Source organism: Brachyhypopomus gauderio, chromosome 5 (genome assembly GCF_052324685.1).
Source record: "Brachyhypopomus gauderio isolate BG-103 chromosome 5, BGAUD_0.2, whole genome shotgun sequence".
Taxonomy (NCBI): Eukaryota; Metazoa; Chordata; class Actinopteri; order Gymnotiformes; family Hypopomidae; genus Brachyhypopomus; species Brachyhypopomus gauderio.
Genome location: NC_135215.1, coordinates 4,797,009 through 4,819,186, shown reverse-complemented (window position 1 = coordinate 4,819,186; position 22,178 = coordinate 4,797,009). Strand labels below are relative to the sequence as shown.

Sequence of the window (22,178 nt, the reverse complement as noted above, 5' to 3'; positions counted from 1 at the left end):
TACATACAGTACAAATAAATCAACAGATAGGTAGTATGTAAAGTTACATATAAAACAAAATCGCTCAAATTATGCTAGCATGAGAAGCTGCATTATCTCTGTCTAGGTTGTGGTTATTCCAGCTCATGCACAGATTTGTTTTCAATTAAAATGAGAAATGTACAGTCTGGCTAACACTTATAAATAAAAGTACTTTTATTATTTTACCCAAGCATTTCTCCCCTTCCCAGGTGTAAAAGTTTAAAATAACTTATGAGAAGGACTGACTCTTATTTATCAAATCAATTGGCCAATACAAACTTGAATGAAAGTGAATATTTAATCCAAAATGAAGATACAAGTCAAGTATAATTGAATTTTCAACCACATGTTCTGAACATTCCACAGAATACAGAATGGACAAGGTCGTCACATTCAACGTCCTGTGATCCGAATATACAGCAGCTCGTCTCCCAGCTCATGAAAAAGTCCTTGCATGTACCAAGACTGTGCCTATTTCTTCTTCAACGCTCTCTTTCCTTCTCCTTTCTTGGGCTTTCCCTTTCCACGCAGTTTCTTGAGACGCCGCATTTCCTCCTTGAAGTCTTGATGCTCGTCTCTACAGCCAGAAAAAGAGAGTGAGATAGAGAGAGATGACTCAATATGACCAAAATCACCTCCACAATGTCAAGTAAGATTGCATACCTGAACAGTCCCATGTATCGGAGCTTCTGGGTCAAGGAATAGTAAATCTTGTGCTGGGGATACCAGTCATACACCTCTTTCCTCCTGGCCAAGGGGGTCTCTCTGAACATCTGCACCACCTTCATGGACTTGGAATCCGTAGTCCGCGCAACGTCCCCAAATATTCGTGCGCTAAGGCGCGCCATGCGCATGGCGTAACTGGACAAACTAGTCATGACTATATGATGAGATGATGTTTGGGTTAGTTTGCACTGAGGTCGAAGGTCACACGTGTTCAATTCAAATGTGATTTAGCGTCAAGTATCTGTGACATTGATTACGTTTACAACGTGAGAGTCACTCACACTGTCCGCTTGCCGTAGGACAAAATGGCTTACCGTTCACTGAAATCCTGAAGGAGTAACTTCAAGACTAAAAAAAGAGACACATAGACGAAATGTGCAATTTTACAGTACAAGCATAATAATGTGCTATCATTTAGCAAATGACGCTCGCAGATAGTTTTACTAATAGCTAAGGTAACTTGTTTTAACGAGAGGCTAGCTAATCATCTTGCATGCTAAAACGGTAAACCACGTGAGCTGCGCATGCGCCCGTGGAGGCTTTTTATTGGTCACTTCTCGACCGAACAACTTCCTCGACGTTTTCGAATAACCAAAGATTGTCGATGAGAGACCAAGATGTGGCATTCTCGACCAGAGACCTTATATATACGGTCTCTGTTCTCAACCCTTTTGGAAGCCGCCAAATTGATGCGTTTTTTTAGTTTCGAGAGAAATTCTAATTTGACAACAATCAATACATTTTACCAGTAACTTTTATTCGCGCTGATCCGTGAATGCATAAGTATTTTTTATGATTGCTAAAATGTTACAATAGTCTGTCATTTTACTGATGAGCTCATTTAAAGAAATATAAGTGGAATGCAGCTGGTTCAACTGTGTGCCGCTGGTAGTCATCACTGTTTGGATCGTAATCGCACGAACGACGGATGTATGCGATGGATATTAATTCCCCCTTTACGTATAACGAAATATTACTATTGTAAAATATATACTATTGTAACATAGACAATACCCATAGTCTATCTTCCTCATTCATTCATTAACAATCTTTGCTGTAATTGGGCTAATCTCTGTTACTTCCCCCATGTTTCGAAAATCACAAACATTATATTTAACTAATAGTGAAAGCGATTGTAGCATTTAAATTTCAGCAAAACTTTGCTTTTCACAATTTAAGCGTTTTAAGGCCTAGTAGATGCATATTAAATATGAAGTAGTATTTTCACTACATATTTTTCCATCTTCTTCCATCTTTTCATGGAGAATACGTCTAACAAACAGTTATATTTTGTGAGGTTTATTATTGCATTTTTGTTCCTATATTATTAGCGTAATAACGTTGTTTAAAAGATTTAAAACTATTTTTTTGACGTCACGAAAAGTGGTACGTCTTTTTATTGCCTCCGTGTATGTAACCTGGCGCTGAATGTAGTTCTGCATCGGTTGCGTAAAAGAACCTCAGCCTACAAACCTTTAGCTACAATGATCACATTATGACACATTTTGAGGGATCCTTATGGCATATTCATTTTAGACACCTACATCTACAGAATTCCTATGTACACTGTCTATTTCACTCAGTCTAAATCTCCGGACTGCAGAACCGTTTCTATGTCTCACGGATTTTGACGTTAATTTAAGTGGATGAGTAGTTGAATATGCGAGGTCAGGCATCTGTCCATCCGTCCGTCCGTAGTCGGCTGGTGTCAACAGAATGATCTAATTATTAAAATAAGGCAACAGCTGTGGTATATGCAGTACAAAAATGTGATATGTTGTTTGCAAATACAATAATACACGAATTCATGCCAAACAAAGGTTTTAAGTAAATGATAATTATGGCGTGTGTTTGAGTCATGGTCTATTGAGAAATTAACATCGCCTTTAAATCAGTGTCATGTGTTGTTTTGTCCACTAGATGGGGATATGCCCCTGAAATCTAAATGAATAATATTAATAGAAAATTGATAGGTGGCTCGTTCCATTGGTAAGAGAATCACGTTTTTCTTCCCCACAGAGGATGTATCTATTAACACAGTTCTAGGGACAAAAAAGAAAGAAACAGCATCCGAGATAACAAATCCTCACACAGTGCAAGACAAATTGCTCTTGTGTATCTGCTGCAGTTCCAGATTACAAATATGTTCCAGCCTTGCCTGAAATATAATTAAAATCTGGCTGTCAAGCTGTCATTCATACTGTCCTAGAGAAAATTACTGCATACTCAAAATTCAGTCTAAAGTGGGGAAAAATAAGCACGGTGGTGGAGACGATGGACAGATGGACACACTATGAGACCTCAGAAAGTATAGATTACAAGAGAGTTCTGTGCTCCTTTTTCATTGCCACATTAAAATATATTTAATTTAATGTCAACCTCTCTGGAATTACAGCATTCGGTATTCCAGTTATGTTGTTCTGACACTACTGTTCTCTTTGTGGTGAATAAGCTGCCTTTGTGTTGTAAAGCTATGTCCTCATCTTAGTAAAAGTATAAAGACATCATAACTGTCACTGCTATGACACTGCATATGCCACTGAATATCCTTAAAATATTTAAAGGTGTTAATTTCAGTAAACCTTACTGGCCTGGCCACATTATTTAGCTACTGGACATACTTTAACAGTTTCTTATGAGTTTAACAAATTTGCAAGGAGAAAAGAATAAAACAAACATCAGGTCTCATGGGATGTGAATGACCCTCTCTTCCCTTCAAAGGCACAGCTCTAGACGTTTTCCATCAGAGCATCCGAGTCCATGTCCCACGGTTACCCTCTCAGGCAGTGTGAGGTAGCTGAACTTGGCCACCAGCGCGGTGTCCATTATGTTCTTAGGGTGGACCCAGCAACACCTGGGTTGATTAATCTTCTGGCCAACTCAGTGGCATGAATTGTACAGTATGTGCATGCTGTCTATACACAATGATGGAAGGTCATGCTGTTTGTTGCACCACCTCTTGCAAGCGATTAGGAACCACTGGCACAAGGAGAAACACGTTGTTAGAAGGCAGCACATGCCAATCTCTGACTAACAGGAACATAAAAGTACGTCTGTTTATTCGCTCAAGTGTTTCAAATGGAATAGAGGAGAAATTTTTGATTGATAACTGGAGATTGATATTCTGGAATGCAGAGTCATATTCAATGTCCTGGACCATATTTTAATGACTCTCGGTGGTGTTGGTTTGCCTGCTGTCTGATCCTTCACATGATTTACTGCAGCTGTCATGTGCTGGCCAAAATTTCTAGCTATTGTGAAACCATTCATTCACTGACAGTATTTCCTGTCTTATCAGTTTCCAGAAGGACTGGCCGGTAGATGTACTGGACGGGGATTAGTCCTGATGAAGAGTTATCAAGTGAAATCAGGGGAACGTGTCCCAAACTCACTATCTGCCACTTCATTATCTGCACAAATAATGAGCCCCTGGTATAGTTGCCACATCTGGGGCCAACATGTGACTGATGTCTTCCACCCCAACCTCCCTACAGAGTAACACCAAATGTGTGAGTTTCAGTGTTCAGTCAGCAACGGTATCCTTAGGCATGAAAGCATAAGTCCGTGAGGATTGTGGTGTTGCCTTGAGAGATTTGGAGCACAGACACATGAGACCAGGGACAATGAGAGACAGATGAGAAACAGGGTTTTAATTTATCTGTTGGCAGGTGTCAAGGTATCTTAGCCTCAGCACATGTATCCCAGGAGAGAATATAGCCATGTATGTCACTCTTCATGCAAGGCTACCTGTATGGGGCAGAGGAGAGCTGCTACAGACAAATGTCCTTGTGGGGCGGGAGATAGTGGAAGAGCATGTGTGCACCCAGATGATAAGCCAGGCTACAGGGGCCTGCTGGTTTATCCTCTGCTCTGGGGTCTGTGCCATCAGCCAGCAGGATTTCTTGGGCCGATTTCAAGAAAACGGGAGCATCCTGGAAGGCATGCAGTTTCCTTGGACCCTGGGATGCCTTAGATCAGAATGCACCAATTGTAGAAGCTCTTTCAAGAACACCGTGAATTTCTGTTGGTCTTTCAGTAACAGATGTTTCTGGATTGGCCACTTGCCCTCCTCCATTTAGGCCTTCTGTGGACACGATCCTGAAACCTATGGTAAAACAAACATTTATCAGGCCCCACAAAGAACCAGGTGAGTTCTCCCCTCAGTTCTTACATCCACCTTCTTATCCACCATTGCAAAATTCATGATAGTGTGTATTATTACAACGTTATTGATGCTACTATGGCTACTTCGAACCACTCACTCCCAAAGAATTGTTGTTACAGGTGTTTTTAACAACACTTTTCTATTTTGAAGAATTTTTATTATTTCATGATTTTCATGATATGTTTTAGCAAATATAGTGCCAGTAATGTCATGTGAAATTACTAGTTATTTCAAGATTTCTTTTCTTTTTTAACCTTATACTGCAGATTCGCACACCCGGTGGCCATTTTTAACATTTTTGACATAGTTCACATTAAAACTAGATATCTCAAGTTGTACATATAGGAAAATTATCATTCATGGCTCAAACTGAAGTAGGCAGTTGGGGGAACATATTAATACACTTCAGTATCATATTCACATAATTTGGTTTATTTTAGAGCCTCTATTGCAGATGCTAATATGCCAGGAATGTCACAAATGCTGACTTGAACTTGAACATGACTGGAATGTATATTCACATAGTTATTCAAATTAGGTATCAGAAATTACAATAAATTTCGCTAGGGTCTTTTCTAACAACACAGAAAAAATGGAGCAAATCCATGCAAGCATTGAAAAGTTATTCAGCTTTATCCAAGGTATGTCAAGTGCACCACACCCATGTCTAAATATGCCACACCCAACACACACCATTAGCCAACTAAGCTAACATGCCAACAAATTCCTTACACGAAACCGAGGAGCTACGACAAACAACAATGCTGCACATATTACAGCAAGACCAGAAAATTCCAATGACTAAATTTCATGTCCAAATATGAACGTTATGATACCATATTTATGTCCAATATAGTCCGACAGCATAAGCTAGGTTACCGTAGCCAACTCCGGTAGCATCCGACACGATACAGAGTGCTGCAGCACTCAAACGCTCTAAAACTGTTTATAATCTAACGCTTAGTTAATGTTTAGTATTAGAATATATATTTTGTACAATATCGCTTATGAAAAATTATCCATTGTTACTCACAGTACGTAGAATCGCGTCGTAGCCGGTGTACCGTCTTACTTCCGGGTTGGCGAAAATTCCGAAAATTGCTCATATATTCCACACAAAGTAATCCGTTTATGTTCAAAAGTATCCACAATCCGCATAAAAACGAACAAAATAATCCATGGCTGCTTCAGTTTCGCCGAACAGTGTGTTCTGGGGAGCTTAGCTTAGGTTAGCAAAGGGTTAGCTTATGTTGCTATGCTAGCGGCCGAAATTGGAAATGAAGCGCCAGTTTCCGAGGGCTCAATTTAAAAATATACTTGACCAATCATGTCATATGAGGGCTGGCTAGCTTCGGAAGGATGTACACTATTGGTTAGAACAGCTTTCAATCACTTCTGAGGCGCCAGCTTGTCTCTGTGGGCTTATTGGTTCACCCTCCCCCCCTCCCCTTCGCACCTCGCCGTGGGAGAGGTTGTAAAACCTGTCACTCAAAGTCACTACCCCACTTTAGACCAATAAAAACCACTCAAATCAAAGCAGAACCGCTGCAGCTTTGTAATGAGGGGTCAAATCAGCGTTAAGAATGCTTCTGTGACGCTTAGGGGGCAGATTTGTCGGAGTGTCTCATTCAGGAAGCGGATTTTGGAAAATTTTGCAGTGAGGTGAGCAAGCTTTTTAAGGTACTTAACCACAACGGATCTACGCTGTTAAGGTCTTAAATTAAAGCCTTATTAGTAAACGATTTTTAGGTGACAAAACATTAAGACATTTCACAACATAAATATGTTTTGTAAACGGATATGTCGGGAGACCCCCCCGCGGGGTGCACTTTTGTGGTCAACTTCAAAGCCGGATATCTCGCGATCGGCTGCACGTAGACGGCTGAAACTCGGTAGGCATGTAGATGGGATAGGAAATTTTGATTTAAGCGCTTTTGTTCGGAGATTCATTAATGTTTAATATGTTTTATATCGCCGTAAAGGAGCTGGGCCCGCCGGCGGGCCCACTAGGGGGCGCTTCTGCATAATAGGGTTTTAATATAATTTAAAATGGTATTATTCATGACATTTTACTCTTTTACTCATGAGCTTAATATCAATAAATAACAATAAATTAACATTTTAAAACTGAACTTTGAAATACAAGGAGATTCAGATAGAAATAATTTTCCATAAAAGATGGAATGCACAATAAATCTCTGACAGGCTGGTGCTGCAGCTCTTTCACAAAAATATATATTCTTAAAATATCACAAAAGTGATGCATTTTTACAGCCATTTATCAAAAACTGCTAGCTATATATATAGAAACACATCTGTAACTGTCATTTAGTTCTGCAAAGAATGCTGAGATACCACAGCCATACATTCATCCACCACAACTGAAATAAGATTGTTCCTGCTACAAATAACATGACAAACCTTAAATCGTCAGATACCACTAAACTACAATTTATTTGATACATAGCATTCTAATGATCACAAATGTGTAGTTATTTTAGAGTGTCTTGCTGTAATTTTACAGCAAATGTTTTGCTCGTATTTACCTGTACAATTACAGTGATCTATCAGTGTTGATAAGAGCATTAACAAAATATATTCAGTATTGATGTTCTATATCAGGGTTACAAAGACATTTAGGTCAAAATGCTGTATGAGTATGTGAACCTGGCAATACAGTCAGTGGTGGTGAAGTAAGCACATATGAACATGTGCAGTGGTTCACACAAACCTTCATATGAATGTCATTTTAACAAGTCATTTTAAGATAAATAAACCACTTAAATTATTTTAAAGTAACCATCTGGAGATATGAATAGTTTGCATTATTTGAAATCTGATGAGAAATTAGAATTAAATCATGTAAGCTATTACTTCTAACCACAGCCTCGAGTTACTGTTGGCATAAAAAAATCTGAATGGTATTAAAAACATCAGCCTACCCTGCAGATTCGCTGACAAACCATTTCAGTATCTGACAGATGGCTACTATACTCATCAATTATTGAGCAATACAGTCTTATTGCGAGCTGTGGACGGTACAATAGTTTCATAATGTATCTGTGGTAGGTTAAACATGTGCTGCAGTATAGGCTACGTCTGGGCAGCAACCTGAGCATGGAACAGCTACGTTTGTAGGTTCTCTGACGATGAGAGACGTGCTGGGGAAATACTACAGGTGCTGGCCTGCCTCGGCAGCCATGAGCGCCACTATTCCTTTAAGAAGGTGCTTTAATAAACAATGAACGTCTTCCACTGACAGCATGACATCACCGCTGTATTTTCTGGAGACAGAAACATGCACAGAGAAATGTAGAGGCCATATTAGTCTAACCGCCAACTCGGCAGCATCCGACTTGTCATATATAGGCCTATAAAAATCATATATATATTTATATATATACATTTTGTCGGATTTATTTCACGCAGTTTTTGGAGGTGTTACGTCTGATAACAGTTAACCTACGTGAATAGTCCTGGAGTGTGCTGCGCTTGCCCAAGGCTAAATAATAATTCAGATTTACACTGGCGACACATATCCAGACGTTCAGCTTTACACAATGGCCATAATGGACCGAGAAGGAAGTACCGAAATGGCCTGAACTATAGCTGGACCAGCATTATTATCGGACGGTGAGTAGGAATGACCGCGTTTAATCTTTAGCCTAACTAGAATTAGGCCCGCTGATTTTGGAAATGCGTGCACGCATTCACATAAGCATTCGTGTCTTATATCCATGCATTCCTTTACACTTGTCTGCAAAATGTTTTATTTAATGAACGGAGATCTTCGTAAATTGATAAAAGATTAATGATTCCATTGCATCCATCTTAGCTCACGTGTACATTGAAAACTCGTTGCCTTATTGATCTAGGTTAGAAATGATTAAAATACGAGAAAAGGGAGAATTGCACACAACTGTGATGCTGTCTACAGTAGGAAGATCAGAGTCCACCTAATGATACAGTAGCCTGCTGCTCCGGAGCGAAGATGCAGTGTGTCATGAATGCGAAGGGGTGGGGTGTATGGGGTGTATGGGCACAACGACAACAAAACATTTCATTAATTAGGCTAAATCTTGTCCTCTTCTTCAAACCTTTTAACATCACAGTATGGTGCGGACTGTGCTGTTATTCGTGCCATTCACCGCACTGCATTAATGACACAGGTACAGGTATGCGATGTGTGCATTTTATTTGATAGATGCATATTAAAAGCTCGTAGAATATTCTCATGCAGGTTTGAAAATCCCATCTATCTGACTTTAACCCCTTTTGTTCAGTCGGACGGACGCGTTCCTGGACAGGCTTTAGAAATCCGAACCACTCCCCCCCTCCTCCCTGTTTCATTCAGACCCACTACATGGACTACGGATGGACGTTAAATAGGCATCTTTTGTTTCGTCGGGATTTCGCACAACCGCCTCAGATCGCCGCACTTCTCCGTCCAAGAAAGATTCTGGAGCGTTCATTCTGTGTCGTTTCTGTCTGTTTGTTTAGGGTAGACTGCATCCCACATCCCCGAACGATGCTCTCGCTATTGGTCCCAGGTGATGTAAGCTGAAGAGGAGCCGTCCGACCTGTTTGTGGCGTTGATGCGGCTTTGAGGAGCGCGAGTATGGCTGCCGGAAAGTTATTACTCTACGCCGGTCTTTCTCTCTCCCTGTGCGCTCTTGGTATGTTGGCTGTGGCTATCTGCTCCGACCACTGGTACGAAACGGACGCCCGGAGGTACCGGGAGCGTTGCCGAAGTTTCTCCAGTCGCCGGAAAGACCCGGGTTTTATTTACATCCCCAACAACAGCCTCCCGCTGCGCGCTAGCCGCTCGCGCCTGGACCGCTGGGAAGAGAAGCTTCTCCTGGCCCGGAACCGACGGCAGCTATTCGCCATGAGCGCCGCGGACGAGTGCAGCAGGCAGTATAATTCCACTAACATGGGTCTGTGGAGCAAATGTCACCGCCTTGGATTCGACCAGGATATCGAGGACCTTATTCGGAAAGGTAAGGCTTATTGTGATGCGGTGGTTGCTTGTAATTTACTTTAAAAGTCTTGAATTATGTGTATTGCAAACTGACAGTGTTTGTATTTTAGCAATCCAACATATGGGAGTCCCTTGTCTGGTGTCCGAGTAGGTCAGTGAACACCAAATTGCAGCTGGACACTATAACTTTGTACTGTGTGTGTGGGGTACCTGAGCTATGACGACGTCGACCTGACCCTTTAACAGGACTGACGTAAGCGCGTACAGTTGGTCGAGGCCATCTCTGGTCACTGAGAGTGTGACATATAACAATACAAGGTAGCATACCGTTATATTGTGTAGCCAGACATAATCTTGGGGTTGATTTAAGGATATCCTCCTGAATAAATATAATTCTCCTGACAAGGTTAATTAACTTCCCTCTCCCAGAGTCAACACATATTTTGCATACACATTGGTTGGTGCTTCTGGTCATATTACACTGTCACTATAATTACTCATAATGCGTATTGGTTATATATACATCATAGTAAAAGTGAACAGGCCAAACTATGGACTATGGCATACTTCTCTATGAAAAAAAAAAACAGCGTGCCAAGATGACACGGGCAGTTCTCACAAATAACAGACAACACTGCCAAAGCCTCCGTCTATGCCAAGGTGAACATGTTTTCATCTGCAGGTGGCAGCACAAAATGGACTCTGTGAATCTCTCTCTCTCTCTCTCTCTCTCTCTCTCTCTCTCTCTCTCTCTCTCTCTCGCACACACACACACACACACACACACACACACACACACACTCACACACACAGACATTTACACAAACAAAGCACATAAACAAGAGTGTATATGCAAGATTATGTAATTGGGTATGTGTGGTGTGGAGGCGTTGTCCTTTTTGTGGTTGGGTATGTTACAAGACTGCATAGCACAAGCTGCCTGTGTTCTGTTTGATCAGCAAAAGCTCATCTGGTCTCACACGGGGCCTCTGTCAGCTATGTTCAGAACCTCACACTATGACTGACAATGCGATTCAGGTACATTACCATCATTTCAAACCACATACTCAACAATATAACACATTCAATATACAGTGGTTGACCAAGTTGAAGCAATTTGTGTATCAGATACAATATACATTACGTAGTATAATTTGTAAAATCTGTTGCTATTCGTGTATTGTAGAGACAACCAGAAAAAAATGATGAAAATTCACGTGTGTGTGTGTGTGTGTGTGTGTGTGTGTGTGTGTGTGTGTGTGTGTGTGTGTGTGTGTGTGTGTGTGTGTGTGTGTGTGTGTGTGTGTGTGTGTGTGTGTGGTGGAGAGGGGACGAATGTTTGTATGAGTGTGACTGGTGCCTGGCTGAATTTTATTTCATTATTATCCAGACAAGCAATAGGTCTTTGCTTGAAATCTGCTGACTTTACTCGACCTAGCATTGCCTCTAACCCATAAGAAATTCTGCTCTGTTCTTCCTATACATGCAAAAAAATCCCAAGGGGGAGGGGGGGGTCAAAGACTGATAGATGAGGCAGTGTAATAGTAGGGGGGAGAGAGGACTTTTGAAAGGAGAAACCTTTGAAAAACAGCATCATATTTTACAAGTGCAAGAAAACAAGACGGGACTCTACTTATCCATTTCTTAGTTCTGACTGTTTATATAATCAAATACCAAATACCAATACCGGGAAGCCATTGTAAAAGTTATTCTATCAGAGTTAGTCGACGCTGTAGCAAAATAGAATTAAACAAAGCCATCTTTCAAAAAACTCCAGTTTAAAGTTACCTTCATTTTTTATACCGAGGTTCTTCATTCTGCACTGCTGCTATTGTTTGCAAAGTATGCTTGCACATATATTGTCTTCGGCTTCACAATAGTCTGTAATACACAATAGACTTTACAATTACATGAAACTCCAATCCATGCTCATCCACACAAATGAAGAATACGAACACCAGGAATACTAAGATTAATAAGTCATTCTTAATGTGTAGTAGGTAAATGCAGGTAAAATGTGTTGGGATAATGGGATAATGGCAGAGGGAGAAATGCAGAAATTGAAGAACTATCTGATACATGAGCAAAAATCAAATAATAACTTAGTAAATGTGATGAATGGAGAATAGATGAAGGTAAAGTTACAGGGGAAATGATGCACGAGGTAACAGCATCTGGAGTTACGGTTAATGAAGAACGAATGAGAGAGATGGGGAGAGAGTGAGAGAGAGAGAGAGAGAGAGAGAGAGAGTGAGAGAAAAATCGTGCAGGGAAAGCCAACCCCTTACATCGTCCACCATCTGTCCCCAGCTCCCCGCGGAAAACCCATCAGGAGATGATGAAGACATTTAGACCATGGCGCTCAATCACTAGGAGTAACAGCCAGAGTGCGAGACAGTCAACACTCTACCTAAAGTATACAGACACAGACACAGAGAAAGAGAGAGAGGGGGGAGGTAGTTAGGTTAGTTGAGAATGGGATTACCTTCCACATCCCCAGGGATCTTCCTTTTCTTTGGGTATCTAAATTACACCCCGTGGGTCAGGGATGCTCTGCTCTCCTGGGCTGGTGCCTAAAGCCCTGATTGGACAGGGACAATGACACTAATCAAATAAAAGGCCACAGAGCTGCATCTCCAAGGGACCCAGCATTTCTAATGAGATACAAGTCATGGGGTTTTGAATTTCGCTTGGGAAACCCCATGGGAAAGTTCTATTGTGAAGATCATTTTGCTAAATTTGTCTTCTGACAGGGCTGAAATGTCTGAGTGGAAAGCAGAAGACACCTTTTCTAGAAAAAACCTAAAATGCATGCATTTTGGGATCCTTTAGGTGTTACTATATAAAACTATTTAAAAATTGTCCTATCTTACCTTGTGGAGATCCCAAAAGAGGAAACGTATCATTTTATGTCACATATTTTACTGATATTCAGTCTCTTTAGAGATTTAACTCTAAAATTTTGTCAGTTTTTTTAAGAAGCCTACCATTGTACCACTGTCATAGCTCAGGCCATAGATACCAGAATTCATAAAATATTATCATTACTATTTTGCCACTTTCATATAGGAAGGAACCCTATGAAACCAAGAGGAGGCAAAAAGTTTCATATATTTAAAATGGTGCATCCATTGGCAACCCTTTCTTAAGGCTTTTTGGTCAGAGCACACACACACACACACACACACACTCAAACAAATGCTTCAAAGCATCTTGTTTCTCTTTTATTTTATAATGAGTTCTGCAGGCTTTACATATAGGAAGGTTTAAAAAACTGAATATAAACCTGTGTGTATTCACACATAAATAAATCTAAAGCACCTTAAATGATGTTTATTTTCATTCGTCTCTATTGAAGCAGTCCCATCTGTGTTCAGCTGTCCATCTTGAAAGTTCAAATTCACGAAGCATTCGCCACAAACCACAATGGTGGATTAAAATGAGAGGACTATTATTAGGTGTTACTGCCACAGTCGGCAAAATCTTGCATCTGTGTGGGACTAAGGGTGTGTGCTGTGTAAAAGGAAAGGCCTGTGTGATTGGACACGAGCAGTGTGGCAGAGGGAGTCGTGATAAATGTTGTTATTTCACATGGCCAGGGGCCAAAGAGCGGGCATCAATGTTTCATGGCCTGAAGTCGTTCTGCTCTTTTTCTCCTCCTTGTCTTCCCCTGACGAGGCCTCAGAAGTAGCTTGTGTGCTTGACGCTGCATAGGTGCATTGTGGGACTTGGGTACATGGAAGGTAATTGTGGGAGGACACTGGCTGGAGGACACGCAGATGCTCACTCACACATTGGTGGACATGGTTTGTTTTTGCAAGTACAGATGGAGGGAGAATAAGGGTGGGTGAGACAGAGGTGGTGTCCCTCCTCCACCTCTGGATCAGCTGGGGCAAAGTTAGATTGAAAATGTTCAGTGTGTGGCATCTCTTGCACACCCACACCCTCCTTTTCTAATCCAGCCCTTCTCTTTTCTTTCCCATTCATTTCTCTGAATAGAAATAAGACCATAACACATCATTCCCTATTCTCAAGGCTGTCCCTTTCACAATGATGTTCACCTTTATGTATGACATTTCCATGGTGACAGGTTGCCAAGAGATTGAATGTAAGGGCAGCAAGGACCTTTTAAATGTCTGGTTTTAAACTGTTAGAAAAACAGTGAAACAGAAACTCTGTTGATAATTGGCTTGCCTTGAGTTTTGAAATAATGATGGGGATCACATAAGTTTGATTTGATATTTGGGGGGTTAGTTTACACCACACTGACTCACAACTAATCAGATCATCTGATCACTATATCATCGAGGGACTATTGTGAAAAATGGAGATTGGAATCAGATGAAGGAAAGCAAGAATGTAGGCAAGAAACCTGTAAAATCACCAGGAGACCTGAAGATCTGAGGACTTGGAACATTGTATCAGTAGTACAACTCCTTGGCTGATTTGTCTGGAAGTCAAAAATGATATATGCAGGTACAGAAGAGAAATGTTAGACACTATAACAAAATCTTGTTACGAGATCACAAAATCAATAAATGCAACACAGATATAACTTGTGTTATTCACGCTGGCTCTTAAGATTTGTACCATCACGTAAGTAGAATATGGTTTAATAATTGAATGAATTGTTTTAAATAGAGTGACCCTTAATAGGATTAGTACTTATGAGAACATTCTTAATGACCATTCAAAACATTCATGCAATCAGAACATACAGAACATGCACAGTGAACATTTGGAAGTTCTGTCCATAGGATTTGGCGTCCACATGGTGTTCCACAAGGGTCCATATTAGGGCCCTTTTCATTTGCTCTCAAAATTGCAAATAATTTGTAAGTATAAAGTCAGTTTTCACTGTTATGATGACACCATGCATCTTTATCTTACCCTGAAACCCAAAGATATCCCAGTTTCTTTGCCCTTAGAAACACTGCTAACCTTCAGCCTTTTCTTTATTTTTCTGACATAGAGAAAATCATTCATGCATTTGTTTCCTCTCAAAGTGACTAATGTAATTCTTTATACACCGGGGATTAACTAGTCCCTATTGTAACATTTACAGCATGCTGCTGCTAGATTACTTACTAGCACAACGAAAAGAGACCATATTATATCAGTCCTTGCTTCACTTCATTGACTTCCAGTTGAATTTAAGATACAGTTGAAAGTGCGTTTCTTGGTTTTTAAAGCTCACAATGGATTAGTTACGTCTTGTGTTGTTAATTTGATTACCTTTAAACCATGCAATCCTTGGGGTCTTATTCTCAGAACACATTTGAAACGTAAATGTGGCAGTGCATTTGCAATGTGTGCTCCGACAGTGTGGAATAGTTTATCATCTGCTACTAGCCAAGCCACTGCTATCTGTTTTGAAATCGGGTCTCAACTTATATGAGCGGGCATTTGAACATAGTGAGAGGTAATTGTCATATTTCATGCCTCAGTGCCTGTGTTTTTATTTCCTTGTGTATCATTTCCATGTAACCTGTTTATTTTCTGTACCTTTTATCATTGACATTTCTTTTATGTACAGCGCTAGAGTCAACACAAGTTATTTTAAAGATACAGTTTAAATAAATCTTACTTACTTAGCAACATAAAATGAGCTAAAAGAACGTCCAGCCAGAGGTGTGCAGGACTCAAATGGGAGAGAGTCATGAAAAGTGGAGATGTGTCATGATAAAGTAAAGTTGCACTACCAGGCATAGCAGCAGAGGTTATGGAAGTCCTCTGGATTGCGACGGACTGTGTCAGTTTCATAAATGTTCATTGATGGCACTGAGTATTAATTAAAGGCTAATTTGTCATTTAATATAAAGCCAGTAGGCAGTGTGGACATTATGCAGGTCAAATGAATGGCTACTGTTATGATCTTGATTGCCATAGAAATACAATAGTGAAGTTAAATACTAGAATAATTGCCGAAATTATTGTTCAAGTTTAATATTTTTATTCAAGCACAAATTTCTTCAAGCTATTGAATTTAAAAGTGAATGTGACAAGTCCTCTTTCATTGCTAATGCAAATACAAAAATCTGCCTGTGGATGTTGCTTTAAACGCATTGAATGGCATGCACACATGCGCACGCGCACACACACACACACACACACACACACACACACACACACATAAAATGAGAAACTTTCATCTTTATCCCGTCCACACTTCCTGTAGCCTTGACCAGGCATCAATAGAGCTGATTGAGCCTCTAGCTGGGACCATGACCAGTTCTGATCTCTGCTGTTTGACCTCCCCTCTTCCAGGTGGTCATGCACCCCTCTCCCTTCACCCCCACCCCCTCCTCCCTTTTGATCAGTGCTTCATCAGAAGGGCTGGACTTGGTTAGGGCCAAGTGCACACGGAGTCGACCCCAGTCAGTTTCCTATTCAGGGGAGGGGAAAGATGAGTTGCTTGTTGAAGGCAACACAGAGCGGCAGAGTTGGTCTATCTTCATGACGGCCACGTCCACCGCAGCTGCCCCGCTGAATGGGGACCTTTCAGACGGTCCACAAAGCGAGAATTATGCCAATGAGAGGAGCCATACAGCTGCTCGGGGCTTCTTAGCCCAAAAAGCAGGCTAAGCTAGCGTAGCTGAGAGTCAGTTTCCAGGCGGTACTGTCACCTGCGGAAGCTGAGATGGAGCTATTGAGTCAGGCCTTCCCTTCATGGAGGCAAGTTTCAAACACTAGTCACTCATTTTCTGTTAATCATATAACTACAGAGGGCCAGGGACGTGGAAGGCTCTTTGCTTTGTGCGCTGCGCGTGGCTAATCGGTCTTTGGTCACTTCCGCGCGGACGTTTTAACGTCAGACTTCACGGGCGTGCAGAGTGGGCCTTGCCCGGCAGCGCTGTGGCATGGAGAGAGGCACAGAGGCGTTTCAAAGTGGCCAGCGGGTGTGAGATGTTTGTTCCTCGCTGCTCAGTGAAACGAGCACGTCTAGCCTGCGCAGACGACGTCATCCATTAGGAATAAAAAAAGAAAAAGTGTAATCATTCCTCTGCTTCTGTTGTCATGGCAACATGAGGATGCTGTTTGACAGATGTTATTTAAGCAGGCGTTCACTCAACAACACCCACACATCCCACACACACACCCCCCAACACACCCCACACCCCAAGCTTTTTAATTGCTTTGGTATTTGCAGAGCAGAACTGCAGAGAGACAGAAAGCATGAACTGTGTGTGTGTGTGTGTGTGTGTGTGTGTGTGTGTGTGTGTGTGTGTGTGTGTGTGTGTGTGTGTGTGTGTGTGAGTGTGTGTGTGTGTGTGTGTGTGTGTGTGTGTGTGTGTGTGTGTGTGCGTGTGCGCGTGTGTGCTTGTGTGTGCGTGCAATTAACGTAGACATGTAAACATTGCTTAACCACAAGTATTACATGAAGATGAACAAGCCTGCATGTAAATCTAAATGACTAAACTGTGACTAATCACCAAAGTTGTCCCTCTTATACATGCGTGTGTGAACGTATGTATGGCAATGGCACAAACTGCATATGTGTCATGACGTCGGTGCATCGACACTAGTGCGGTTCAGTGAAATTGCACAAGAGACAGATGAAAAAAGAAAAGGACAAAGGTTGAGAGAGAGAGTGGACCTATATGCTCTAATGGTAATATGGAAAGACAAAGTGTTAGTTGAAGAGAGGAACCAGCTTCACGGGGTATATGTGCTGATGCTCCGTGTCATTCTTCACTCATACTTAAATGGGCACAAGTGTCACATTCACCTCTTGCCACATCCAAAGATTAATTCCTATCCACACTGAGCTATCGATTTTAAAATCATCAGTGTGAACGGGAAAGTCTGCTTTGTTGATATACATCATTCATTTTGCTCACACATACAAAACAGGCAAAAAGTGCTAGTCTTATTCACACCATAAAAATGAGTTTAATTAAGAAAATGGCTTTGACATTTGTGTGACATCTATTTCCCAACAAATAATTGCATCGGCCCCTGCCACTGATGATAATGAAACAGATATTGGCTTCCTCACTACTATTTAGTCCATCTGGAGCCACACAGTCACCAGTGGTGTCACAGTAAAGAAAAAAGAGATAGCAGCAATCATACGAGATAAAAACTGTTCATCATAAAACAGACGAAGAATGCTGTGCTAGCTGTTTCCGACAGTCTTTGTTCAATCTTTATTATCTTCTAGTTTTAAGACAACATTTTCTCATTCACTGACACACTGACTCTGACTTGATGTGTGTACAGATGTTTGCTATTGTTTGGAGAGGTGCAAACAATTTAGCTGATAACGTAAAGTCAATTTTTTATATAATAAACTACTACTATCTGGATCATATTCAGCTTTTATGCATTTATATTCTGCTAGGTAGGTTTTGGGAGTTTGCCCAAACCACAAGGGCATAATCTAAAGCTATTGCTCAGATTGCCTTAAAATTTTACTTTTCAGAAGAAGACATTGTATTAGATCTATGCAAATGTAGGAAATTAAATAGGTCTGTTAATTAATAAATACATTTTACACTGCACAACACGTCAGTGCCCTGAAGAGCAGAGTCACCAAACTTTGTAGTTTTTATTAATTGTCTTACATTTAAATAAGTGTGGAGTTGCGGCTTCTTTTCCACAATGGCAATAAAAAGAAAAGAAAACATTAATTTGTTGGTTTTGGTGTAAGATTACAGTTAAGATCTATTTTTTTAAACTAAAACAGTGCCAAACTGCTGGGCGAGCTTTTCTTTAAACAAACCCTTGTGCATTTCCTAGACATGCCTGCTGTATAGTATGTGTGTAGGCTGTAGTGCACGGAATTAATAGAAATATAAAGACTCCTGAGCACTTTATTAGTCCTGGCTGGACACATATTTTAGGCCTCATCTTCTGTAAGATGCATTATTGCATATCAGAATGTACAGAAATGGCTGTAGTGAAGCTTTTCCACCAGTATGCAATGGGTCAAAGTCTTAATCTCTAAATGAAGCCTGTCTTTAGATTACAGCTGATAATGTTTGACATTAACACAGTATGACACCTCCTTATATGAAAACTGGGGAAGTCTTACATAATTGTCATTACATGTACTCAGAGCAGACAGACATTTTAGATCCTTTTGAAACTGTCTTCCTCTTCCTCTGGGTTTTGCATTCGGGCTTTGAAGGTTTCGTATCTGTGTGTGTTCAGCAGAACAAAGCACGAAAATAATACCAGGGGGCAAATTCACCTACAGGCCAATCATTTTTACCCACTGATGTGCATTTAAGGTCCCTTGCAATATGAACATGTTTGCATAAGCTAATCTAGGCAGATGTTATTGAATGTGGAATTCTACCACCCACAATGTGCATGAAGTTTGTAGTTATTATGATAAGTATTCTAATAGTCTAATCTGCCCAAGGGCAAACTATATTGTGCATTTGAATGTGAAATAGTTTGAATAGTGTGAGACAACAAATTTAATCAAACCCCTGCATAATCTGTTATGTCTCTATAAGACAGTGATCTTGAATGTTAGTGGTGGTTTAAAATGAAGTAAAATCAAACCGAATCTTCTCTGATCCATTGTGGCCCAAAACGCCTCTGTCAGAAACAAGAGTGCTATGATTATACTGTGATTTGTGGAAAATTGAGAACATTTAGGTGGCACCACTGTGATTTTACACATCTCGTATGTCCTACTGGGAGTCAGAGTAGTGCAGTTGTAAGGATACAGACAAACCGCTTGGTCTGAAATCGACGATTAACCGAAACCATGCCATACTTATAGATCAGCCGGTTATGTGATAAAGCATGAGCCACCGCATTAAATGATGAAACACAGATTAATTAGCACTATGGATGGTGAATTGGAACTGGTGTTTCTGGATGATTGCCTCAGCTTTTCACCAGGCAGAGCTCCTTAGGCTATACCCAAACCATTCAGCAGGGCAGGGCTTGGTAGATGGAGAAGTCAGGAGACTACTGTTTAGACTAGAACAAATGCATGAGAAGAGGATGAAAATAAAGAGGGTAAAAACAAATGTTTTCTGAATCTACATTGAAAATGGTGTGAGGATATACCACCACTGAGAAGTGTTGTCTAAGATAACAAAAGACATATTTTGAAAGGGAAGGAGGGAAAATAGGAGCATCAAGTTTCCATTTACATCCCCAGTGATGGCGCCGTTCGCCGTGATGACTGCTCACATGCAGAGAGACAAGATGCAATTCTCTCTTACCCGAAGGCAGTGCCACTAACATGGCAAACATTGATGGGCAAGAGACCACATTGATGTGGCTTGGTGCAGAGCTCCAAGCTTTCTCTCTCTCTTTCCTGCTCTCTCTTTCCCTCTCTCTCTCTCTCTCTCTCTCTCTCTTCCTCTCTCTCTCACTCTATCTCTCTTCATGGAATAGGACTCCTGTATTATCTATCCCCTACGATATCTGTTCAATTCAAATATCGTTAGTAGGAGCAGACAGAATTGTTCTTTGGGGTTTAATTTTTCACCCAACACACCCCCCATCCCCCCTCGAAAAAATGGATACTGACCTTATTCTTATTTCAGTGTTACAACCACTACCTCTTTTGCCATTCCACCTGCATAAAACCAACGCAACTTTTAATCTTCAGCACCTAGGCAGGACTCTAAAACTATCATCAAATATATCAGACATGATGCACTGGTTCCTTCTTACTCCCATGAAGGGGTTCGTAAGAACTGAATCAGCCTGTAAAAGTTGGTTACATTGGGATGTATCTTGACCCAAGGTTATAGCCACATGCAGGACAAACATCTAGGTATTTTTCTCTGTTCTGCATGTGCTGTATATTGCATAAATGTGCACAAAACACACACATTCACATGCATGTACATATGCATGCACAAACACAGAGAGGACAGATCATCACAGCAAACATTCTCTACAATTTGATCTGTAAATTATGCAACTGTTGCGTAATTGAACACTTGATAAAGTTATGACTAGAAGGGCAAACAGGAGCAGAGTCGCCTCCACACGGCACTCTCGGGGGAAAAGAAAGATCTCCTCCTCATCACTGCTTATTTGCAACCTGCCAGTTAATCTGCACCGAGTGCCCAAGAGATATTACCCGTGTACAGAGCTATGGACCACACTTGTAGGGCAAAGCAAGTTTATTTGTGTAGCACCATTCATACACAATTCTAAGTGCTTTACACAAACCGAAACAATGAAAGAGTGTATTGAATAAAAGAATTGCCAAATCTCTAAATAAATTAGGAATTTTAAGAATTGCTTCATTTGCTACAAAAAGATTACCCTTTAGTTAAAAAATGGAAAGTGTCAAGATAAAAAAATAACATAAAAGACTAAGCAAATTAATTGAAGGAAATAAAGAAATAAAAGTGAATTTTAGTGGTAGTAGTCACTGGCCTTTGGGCTTTTACCAACACCCAGATTATAATGGAAAATCATGTATCAAAAACATAGATAAGAATTAACATGTTATGATATGCACATTTTATTGCCTTATTGTGGTCATCCTTGATTATCATCAAGTGTTGTTTTTCCTAGACATGCTCAATGTATCAAGAACATGCTACACCCAACCAAGCATGGTCAAGCTACCATCAAACCATGCATTTCAATGGCAGGTCTGTCCCATGCTCTGACCATTTGAACATCATTAAGAGACCCAGCCTACTTCCTTAGTTCTTCCCATGAAGCAACAGTCATCGGTCTGCCTCCATCCATCCTCCCTGACTCGGGCAGGAGTGGCAGCTATAAAAGTAAATTTGCCAGGCTGTTTCATTCTCATGACATTCCGCCCCGACCTGCTGCCGTAACTCAAACTGTGCAGTCCGAAAAAAACCCCATCAGATTAGAAAGGAAGTGAATGCGGGGGGGAGGGGGTTGGGGTTGGAGTGTGTGTGTGTGTGTGTGTGGGGGGGGGGGGGGGTTCTTAGACTAGTGACGTACAGCGGAAGAAAGAGATTGGTGAGAGCTTAGTGCATTGTGGATAAACAGAAAAGAGAGAGGGAGAGAGAGATTTGTGTGTGTGTGTGTGAGAGAGAGAGAGAGAGAGAGAGATGTTTTGTAAGCATTTTTTTCTAGCTCTCTTGCGCTTTGCTGATAATGAAGGTGAGACTGATAAACTCGTGTATCTTCAGTCGACCAGCAGTGAGGAGCCTGCTGGGTAATTGGCTTTTCCGGGGGCAATCTGCACCTCGGCTATGGCTCTCTCTCCTCATCCTGTTCCACTCTCCTTTCCCCAGGTGCATAACACCTGCACACAGCCATGTGAGAAGCACACTGTGCTTCTTCATGGAGATATGTGCCTTGGACCCTCTCAAC

At 41.0% G+C, this 22,178-nt stretch overlaps 2 protein-coding genes across 4 annotated transcripts in view; one reads left to right on the top strand and one right to left on the bottom strand.

The window, feature by feature from the left end:
* Positions 1 to 300: 300 nt before the first annotated feature.
* Positions 301 to 1,288, bottom strand: mrps33 (mitochondrial ribosomal protein S33). Its single transcript, XM_077005081.1, has 3 exons — positions 1,062 to 1,288; positions 685 to 901; positions 301 to 598 (listed from the first exon to the last, which is right to left on the bottom strand). The coding sequence occupies exons 2-3, from the start codon at positions 897 to 899 to the stop codon at positions 493 to 495; spliced, it is 321 nt and encodes a 106-aa protein (XP_076861196.1). The 5' UTR covers positions 900 to 901; positions 1,062 to 1,288; the 3' UTR covers positions 301 to 492.
* A 6,948-nt stretch (positions 1,289 to 8,236) lies between these two features.
* The window catches only part of tmem178bb (transmembrane protein 178Bb), a 66,352-nt gene continuing 52,410 nt past the window's right edge, over positions 8,237 to 22,178 (top strand). The window contains exons 1-2 of one of the 3 annotated variants that reach the window (XM_077005079.1): positions 8,237 to 8,545; positions 9,418 to 9,912. In XM_077005079.1, coding sequence (XP_076861194.1) covers positions 9,531 to 9,912 — 382 coding nt within the window. In that variant the 5' untranslated portion in view covers positions 8,237 to 8,545; positions 9,418 to 9,530. Of the gene's footprint in view, positions 8,546 to 9,029; positions 9,088 to 9,412; positions 9,913 to 22,178 lie in introns of those variants that run through there. The other 2 variants (XM_077005078.1, XM_077005080.1) reach the window with 2 other exon arrangements.